General features: G+C 50.2%; 1 protein-coding gene across 1 annotated transcript; it reads right to left on the bottom strand.

Moving 5' to 3' along the window:
• Window positions 1–834: 834 nt before the first annotated feature.
• Window positions 835–8,110, bottom strand: Tac4 (tachykinin 4). Its single transcript, XM_005350610.3, is given in 5 exon segments — window positions 835–1,236; window positions 1,238–1,308; window positions 2,392–2,451; window positions 4,770–4,863; window positions 7,991–8,110. Coding segments are annotated over 5 exon segments (387 nt in total). The 3' UTR covers window positions 835–1,194.
• Window positions 8,111–9,300: the final 1,190 nt, after the last annotated feature.

Raw genomic sequence — 9,300 nt, 5'->3', positions numbered from 1 at the left:
ATTCCCGAGAGAATGTTGAGCACCAAAGACACTCCATTTGGAGCTTGTTTTCTTCTTAGCAAAACTGGCCTTTGGGCAAGAAACTGCCCTTGCCTCGACCACTGACAAAATGCACGATGTCCAGACCAGACAAGCAAAATACAAGAAAAAAAGCCAAACCTTACCAAGACAGAGTAAGATGGTTTTGGAAATTTTCCTGCCTCTGAAAATGATCTGTCAGTTACTCTAGGCCTTAGCCAAAGTTGGTTGCTCCAACGTTGCAAATGAGATTTTGGGTGATTGCCCAGGTAGCCAGTTGTTTCTGTCATTTACTGCACATTTTGGAAGCTGCTTCATTTCACTTCCTGCTTACTCAAGTAATAGTATTTCCCTTCTCAGGTCTTCTATGAGGTTGAAGACTAGATAGACGTAGTTACTTTCTTCTAATGACTTAGCCAAACCATTTCTAATGCAAGACTTAAGACTCCTTAGAATAAAATAATTATTAAAACATATGTTTCTTGCTTAATATTGTTTATTTTGGTTGTAATTCTAATTTTTATATTTGATACCTGTTATGTATAGTTTTGTATTGGGTTTGGAACTCTTATTTAGACAAAAAGGGGAGGTGCTGAGAAACCTCCTTCAGCCGTGGCCTTGGAGAGGCCGTGGCAAGTTGGGCGTGGACTTGAGTACCAAAAAGGTGCGCCTGAGCTCTCTCCTCTCACCTGGATGCTGGATTCAGTTCCTGTTCCCCATGTGTGCAGAGGACTGTGATCTGTGAGTCCCCTTTAAATAAAGAACCCCTTATTATATTTCATTCTGAGTTAGTGTGGGATTAATTTATTTGTGTTCTTCTGCACTGCTCACTTTCATGGAGCCCCACTGTTGGGCATGAGTTACAGGGTGTGAATCTTACCCTGTAATACACAGACACGAGAGCCTGGGTGCAAGGGAGAACTGGGCCACTGCAGCCTGTGAGGCAGCACTGCTTTGTGTGCCATTGCTACCTGGTGCCAAGAGGCCTGGGAGAAATGCAGGGCTCAGTGCTGGCCTGGCATGAATGCCCAAGTTAAGGACAGAAGACACTGGACTGTTGGCCTGAGGCGCTTCAGCTGTAACGTTCAGGGAGAGGTGGGCATGGCATCATTTGGGAAGCGTCCTTTGGGGCTCACTCTAAACCCTGGTCATCCTCTTCCGTGTCCCGGGAGAGTGCTACACGTTGCTGGTGATTGAGAGAGTCTGGTCTTCCTGTTTGACTCTGGAGGCTTTCCCTGGCCACTGCTCCGGGCTCTGCACTCTCGTGGTGTGTCTCCTGGCTGCAGGCTCCTAGAGCAGTGAAATTACAGGTTCATCTGCCACATCTCCAGCCAGCCCTTGGTCATCCTCCACAGAAAGGGGAATGGTATCCTAAAGCCCAAAAGATTTTCCTGGGGACATGGAAAACTGGTTTTGTTACTAGTTCACTGTGGCTAAGGACAAATTACTTTCTGTCCCTGGAAAACGATGCCTCTAAGCAACCAACTCTCCCCATGATGTAGAACATTCATTTCAACTTGATACTGGGGCGAGTTCCAAAGACCCTCTGAAAGACTCATCCCCTGAAAAAAATCTCAGGGGGAAAGAGTTCATTCTGGCCTTCCCAATAGCCAGTGTTCTATCAGGAAAGCTAGGGAGGAGCCAGAAGTCAGGTACAACACTGAAACACAGCATGGAGTTCATCATGTGACCTGCATCTGATCACTGTGGATCCACCCCTTTGCGATGGCTCACTGGCTCTGCTCCTCCCCCAGCCTGAATTGTTTATCTTCATGCCAGGCTTCAGGGACCATTTGAGGGTACAGCTCTTGCTTGGGGTGGGGGGCAGAATGTTAGCTGCTTAGGTTATCGTCCCCCCCAATAGGACTGCTCAATAACAGCTCAATAACTGCTTAATAACAGCTGTTGACTAAGAATCTCTTTAAGACCAAATTCCTGGCCTAGGGATCAACAACTAGGACTTTACAGACAGGAAAGGCAGATGTCTGCAGAACATCGTATTCTGTGGCTCCACGGAACCTAGAGGACATGGGCTGGGAAAGACAACTCCAAAGATTATCAGGGCTGGCAAAATGGCTCATCCTGTAAAGGGACCCGTCACCATGTATGACCACCTGAGTTGGGTCTCCGGTACATGATGAAAGAAGAAAACCAACTCTTGCAGGTTGACCTCTGACCACACACATGATATGGCAGACACGAATACTCAGAAGACCAGCAGGAGCCTCTCCCATCCCTTGCACCTCAGCTCCTGCCTCCTCTGGACTCTTCTGCTGGATAGAATGGTATGGGAGCCTGTCCTATCTGATGGCAGCAGAGTGCCTGGCTGTTTTCCCAAGATGCCCTTGTCACCCTTCAGATGCTCTCTCCTACCTTCTATGGAGAAGCCTCTCGCGCCAAGGAGGTCCTGCATTATTCGTCCCAGCTGATAACCTGGTGAGAGGTAGAGAAAGGGGGAGCAGTAAAGGAAGGTTGCCAGGCAGGGCAGAGCTGGGCTCTGCAAAGGCAGCCATCCTCACTCAGGGCAGGTAAAGAAATGCCCTGGACCCCTCCATCCATCCATGGCTTTACTCATCGAATCCCTCCTCTTGCTCGTCCTTTCACCGATATTTCCATGTATAGAGACTAGGCTAAGTATTAAGGGTGTGGAGTGACCGAAACCCTGGGGCTTCCTGTGGGGAGTTTCCAGGTTGGAAACAACAGCCATGTGACGCACCAGGACTGCACAGTGCAGTGTGCCACTGAGTCCACCATCCCCAGGCCGTGGAGACGAGCTCCCTGCTCATGAGGGGCAGTCCCGCATCAGCTGTTAAGGATGGGGCAGCTGAAACCAGTAACGACCCCAAGGGACACAAAGCGGGTGTGCCTGATTCACGTAGCATTTAGGAGTTGTGGGAACAAGTTGGTGTTACCTGTGTTGTTTCTTTGCATTTGAAAGGGGTTCTTGCTTTATAGTCCAGGCTGGCCTTTACCTTGTCATCCCTCTGCCTCAGCCTCCCAAGTGCTGGGATTGCAGGTGTGAGCCACAACACCTGACCCCTCTTGTGATCCCCTTTCTGTGGAAGGGCTTAACCTGGATTTGCAGTTCTAACATCCTCAAGGGCAAGGGGTTGAATCTCTGAGCTCTTCCTGGTTGATTCATTTTCTTAACTCTGGTCATTCTAAAGCTCTAGCCCAGTCTCCTACCTCTGCAGGCACTCCCTAGGCCTGAATATCCCACACAGAAAATCCATCTTCTGGTCAAGTCCCAGCAGCCCCCAGCCAGAGCTTCACTGCTTATTCCAGGGTGGCTAATGGCTAACACTGTGCGCCCCGCCACACCCCAAGGAGCATGCTGAGGGTAGACCAGGGCAGCACTCACCCATTCCTTCCCTTGGCTGGATCGGACGTATTCCTGGAAGGAGAAAGGGACTGAAGGCTGAACTGCTTCCCTGGCGGCTTGTATACATCACTGGGATTTGACACCAGCTGGGAGGCATCCATGGGAAAAGTACTATCAGAACCTTAGTTACCTACTGGGCATATGGGGGTGTTGTTGCCATAGTGACCTGGCCATGTTGAGGTTCCGCTGTGCTCAAGGGCAAAAAAAAAAAACAAAAAAAAACCTTTGTCTTCCTGATTCAATGTCCATTATGGTTTTTGAGGCAGGGCCTCCCACTGAACCAATTTGGTTTGACTAGCTGGCCAGCAAGTCCCAAATATCATCCTGTGTTTACCGCCCCAGTGCTAGGATTACAGGTGTGCTGTCTAGATTCTCTGTGGGTGTTGAGTGCTAAATTCAGGCTCTCATGCTTGTGTGGCAGGCACTTAACTAACTGAGCCATCTCCCTGATCCTCCCCCTACCCTGGTGTTTTAAGACAGGGTCTCCTGTAGTCTAAGCTGCCTCAAACTGACTATGTAGCCAAAAATGACCTTGAACTTCTAACCCTGTCTTGTGTCTACCCACCGCATGCTGGGATTACAGGTATATGCCACCATGTCCTATTTATGGTCATATTCTGACCATTTCCCCACTGGTGGTCTTAAGTTTTGCAAAACCTTGCTGTTATGAACAACTTGGCAGTGAGCCCTGTGGTGCACACATCTCGGCTCATGTGACATTATCATACAAACTTGAGATTTTTCTGGTGTGAAACTTGCTCAAAAGTGTACACCAGATGTTGGTGGTGCACGCCTTTGATCCCAGCACTCAGGAGGCAGAGGCAAAGGCAGACAGATCTCTATGAGTTTGAGACCAGCCTGGTCTACAGAGTAAATTCTAGGACAGCCAAAGCTACACAGAAAAACAGTGGGGGTTGGGGGAAGTGGCCACATTTCCTTTGATGGATGTCTCCAAATGGACAGCAAAAATGCCAACACAGAGCGTGACTACTCAGGACAACAGTGTTGAAGACCGCAAACCAAGAGAAGCTGAGCTTTGCCCAGGATGACTTGTCTCCCGGGACAGCTTCCTTGTTCCCGGTACCCTCAGGGACACAATAACTGTCCTTGAACGGCTGGAAAACCTGCCTAGCTCACATCTAGATGCTGCTGTTCATTTCCCAGCACGCCCCATCACCCAGTTACAGAACCTGGGTGTAAAGCGTGAGCCCCACAGCTCCTGTGCTGGACCTGTTGCCGCTGGCACCCCCCAAAGCATCCTGCTGGGATGATGACTGGTAGGGGCAGTGTACCTCACCATCCCATGGGCATCCTCTACCTGGTGTTGCAGAAGGCACTCAGCACCACGCCCTCTGCCTTTGTCACTCACCTTCCACCCGCTTCCCCATCAAACCATAGAACTGGCGAGTTCTGCTTCTCTTCAACTCCTGAAGCTGCAGTTCAATACTGGCAACAGGGAGTCCCTGGAGAAGCAGAGAGTTAGCATTAGAGTGTGGCGCTGATGAGGAGATGGGGCCATAACCAGCTTAACAACAGCCCGACACCAGGCTCTTCTGCATATTTTACCCCCAACATTGTATTAAGGATGATGTAAAATTTCACCTGCTATATTCTTGGTACTGTCCTAAGCACTTTCATTAGGTAGCTCACTAATTCTCACCCAAACCTCATGAAAACAGCCCAATATTATTGCTGTCAGCATTTTATAGATGAAGACATCCAGGTACATAGAGGTGAAATGATATGTCCAAAAATAACTGAGAAGAGTCAGAACCAAAGCCATCTAGATCAAAGGGTAGGCTCTCAAACACTCGGTCAAAATTTTAATATAAATAAACTACCATTAAGACAGGAGCTTGGCATGGTGGCATGTGATGGAAACCCTACACTTGAGTGGCTGAGGCAGGAGTATTATGAGTACAAGGTCAGTCTGAGCCACATAGCCAAAACACCACCACCACCACACACATAAAGGCAGAAGCAGGAGTGCTACAAACCAGAGGTTAGACGAATCCACATGTGGTTCCAGGTCAGCTAGGGATACGTAGTAATACATAGTAAGACTGTCTCAAAAGAACACGTAGCTGGGTGGTGATGCACCCCTTTCATCCCAGCACTCAGTAGGCAGAGGCAGGGGGATCTCTGTAAGTTGAAGTCCAGCCTGGTCTACAGAGCTAATTTGAAAGACAGCCAGGGCTTCTACACAGAGAAACCCTGACTCAAACAAACAAAAAAGTGACTCCCCCCCATCCATTTTACTTATGTGTGGAAACTAAGGTTTCTAGTAACCTTAATCAGGGTAACAGGAGAAGCTGAAGCAGGATCAAAAGTCTTGAGAAATGTCAACAAGGACCAGAAGTGGCTGCCCCTTACCATAGCAGGGCAACCAGGCCTAATAGCTGTTCTCTTCTGAATTGTCCCAGATTTACCCTCCCCAGAGCCGGGCATCCTGGGAGGAGTCCCCCATGGGGTCTGGGTGGAGCTACTACCCTGAAGAAAGACATTTTAATGTCCTAGCTTAGCCCAATTGGCAAATATCCTTCCCAGCAGCTGTAACCCTGAGTTCTCCCCCGCCCCCACTCCCTCTGTGACCTTGAATCTCTTGAGGGAGCACCTTTTTCTCTGACCACCTCTGAACGTGTCCAACAAGGCTGAAGACAGGCCACAGGCTGGGACCTGGGGGCTGGGGACAGCTCAGTGACTCGGAGCTGCTGCAGATCTCAGGACTCCAGGGATCCGGTTGGGAGTCAGGGAAGACCCACGAGCTGTTTGGGGCTTGTCACACCGTTTTCGTGATAGATTGTTTTCTAAGCCTTGGCCTAATTCAGTCTCCCAATCTGTCTCCTCCCTGAGCTGTCAGTGGCTGGGACAGCTGTCGCCAGCTGGAGTCGCCCAGCCTAGCCAGAAACCAGAGAAAAATCTCTTTGGAGATTTAGGCCCATCTTTGAAAAGCTCACGAAAACCACTTTGCCTTAATAAAGGACATGCTTCAAGCGCAGACTGGAAAGAGTGGGCTTTTGTGAAATAAACAGAGCAGAGACCCTTCTATCCGCCAGGTTTCTGCTAGGGGAGGGGAAGAATTGGGAGGCCCATTCTGTTTTACTCAGGAAGCCCCGTGGTGCCTGCAGGCAGGGCACCCTCGGAACTGGGAGCTATGAGTCGCCATTTGTCATCACACTTAGCAACGTGCGGTCAGATTTCTGGTGTCTAGCCTAGCCTCTCCTCTTCTTGGGAGGCAGAGAGGCACTACAGGAGAGAGGAGGGGGACAAGAGTCACCCCTGCAGGATGAGCTAATTGACTGCAGGTGAAAACCAAAGCTGCTGATGCCATGTGAAACTGAAGACACCCCTATGTGGCTGTGCCCAGTGTTCTCTATGATCCAACAGGACTTTCCATACATTGCCTGTCTGTCGTAGACTCAAAAAAAAAAAAAAAGTGACAGCTCCAGAATGAACTAGGGGTTATTTTATTTTCTCTCTCCCTCTCGCAGGCAAGGAAACTGAGGTTGAGGGTAGCTGAGGGTAGCAGGAGTCAGTGAAAAGCTGGACTTGAACCCAGGTCTCCAGGCCTGCTGTCCTCTCTGACTGCCCACATTTCCCTAGTCAAACTAGAGAGGACCCCCCAGCAGGGCTCTCTCTGCATGTTTTTTCCTGGGGTCCCATTATTGAAGCTTCCTCTTCTCCCTGGGCTGCCCTTGAACTCCCTATGGAGCCTAGAATGACCCTGAACTTCTGATCCTCCTGCCTCGAGAGGATTGAACCCACGGTTTCATGTATACTAAACAAGCCCTTTACCTGAGCCACATCCCGAACCCCCAATTCCATTAGCGTCCAGGGACCTCACATGGCCCAGCAGCATAAGCCAACCTCAGCTGAATGTCCTTTCCTTCCTGGGACTGCGGGGAGACAGGCCGCAGTTACCCTCCTGGTTCCTTGGTCAGGGATCGGGAGCTCCCAGGATAGGGTCTTCACCTAGGTCGGCGGTATTGGATCTCAGAGGAGGCTGGGGCTCCAACTTTTAGATTTCTTTCCAGTGGCAGTGCTCACCAGTTTGGTAGACACCACCAGAGTCAAACACCAGTGCTTGTCAGGGGACAAAAGTGCTCCTTTGTGTGACACCAACTAGTGATCCTGTTCCAGTTGGTGCCGTGAAAAGAAATTCTCCGATGCTTAGATACTGTCAGCACCTAGCTAAGGCAGAATCAGCACCTAGCTAAGGTGGAATCAGTACTTTTGAAGCCGTGCATCTTAGACAAGCTCTTTGCCCTCTGTACCTCAGTTTTCTCATCTGTGAAATGAGAATAACGATGGTAGCCTCACCATGAAGTTGAAACATGTTACTGTCTATGATACAGTCAGGACAGTATGAGGAAGAGAGCAGGTGTTAACTACATGTTTCTGTACACACAGCACACATTATTGCTGTCACATGTCTGAGCTGAATGTGTCTCTGATGTTGGACAGATCAGGGCTCGTGGCCTTGACTTTTCCCACTCAGGGAAGTTGACTAGCCTACCATTCAGGGTTCGGGGTACACTCAGCTATTCTGTCAGCCTCAGAAGGGATCTCCCAGCCCTCCACCCTGGGTACCTTCAAGTTCACGGTCATCCAGGACTCTGCTTCCTTGCTGAGGGTCAGATCCTCTCTGTCCCCTGTTGTAGTGCACACTGACTGCCCAATCAGGAGAAACAGGGCAACGAGGGGCAGCATGGTGAGCCAGCGCTGCTCTGTCCAGGGAGTACTCAGCCTGATGCCTCCTCCTTCAGCAATCCCCACTGGGCCACTCCAGTGTAGGTGGGAAATCCTCCCTTGTTCTCCAGGCCTTCCAGCTCCTCTGCTTCCTTCCTGTGACTAATCCCATCTTTGGGCCACTTCACTAACAGCTCTCTCCCTGGCTGATTGAGCCAACACCATCAAGATCCCAGACCTCCCATAGCCACCCCCAAACATTTGATCCCCAGGCTTAACACTGATGCAATACCAGCCTTACCGTTGGCTGAGTTCCCTCCTGCGACAGGTGCACAATGGCACAGTACGTGGGGCCTGGAGATTACGGTTTGTCAGGGACAAGCCCCAGGGGCCCAGGGGCGTATCTCTATTGTTGGGAATGGAAAGAGAGAGCGTATGGTGCCAGGATGTCACAGCCACCAACCACTTCCACCCCATCTCTTCTCCCTCTGCACTCTCCCCACCCACAGCCCCCATGTGTGCTCAGAACACTCTGCTTGCCCTGGGAGGTGCCAGACGTTAAAGAAGCAAGGCTGCTTGCAAGTGGGAACTGAGATTTGCCAGAAAATGGCCTCTGACACCAAATGTCAGCTAATGAGCCTCTGGTTTCTTACTATTGCCAAAATGACCTTCTAACACTGCACCGCGCCCGTCCCCTCTGCTTGTAGCCCCTGTGTGCCTCCCTGTCACTTTTCTTTCCACAAGCTCCAAGCTTCTGAATATGCTCAGTCCCTCTCTGTTAAGCTCCTCGCTGTGCTTGGCCATCCATCCATCCATCCATCCATCCATCCATCCATCCATCCATCCATCCATCCATCCATCCATCTGTTATCTCTCAGTCTAGAACAAGGGGCCTGTGGTCAGAGACCTGGGATCCATTTGTAGCATCTTTGTTGAAGAGCTTTGTGACCCCTGGCTATTATGTAACCCCTCTAAACCTTAGGACCCTCCTGGGTAACACTAGGCTGCAGATTACTGAGATAATGCATGCGGAGCATTCAGCGCAGTGTGGAATGGTCAGTATTTAATGTCCGATAACTACTGTTATTGTTGCTTTTCCTTAAGATAAGAATTTCTCTGTGGCCGGGCAGTGGTGGCGCACGCCTGTAATCCCAGCACTCGGGAGGCAGAGGCAGGCGGATCTCTGTGAGTTCGAGACCAGCCTGGTCTAC

The sequence above is a fragment of the Microtus ochrogaster genome, chromosome 7, assembly GCF_000317375.1.
Source record: "Microtus ochrogaster isolate Prairie Vole_2 chromosome 7, MicOch1.0, whole genome shotgun sequence".
Lineage (NCBI taxonomy): Eukaryota > Metazoa > Chordata > Mammalia > Rodentia > Cricetidae > Microtus > Microtus ochrogaster.
Note: the sequence above shows the minus strand (reverse complement) of the source record. Positions and strands in the feature narration are given on the sequence as shown.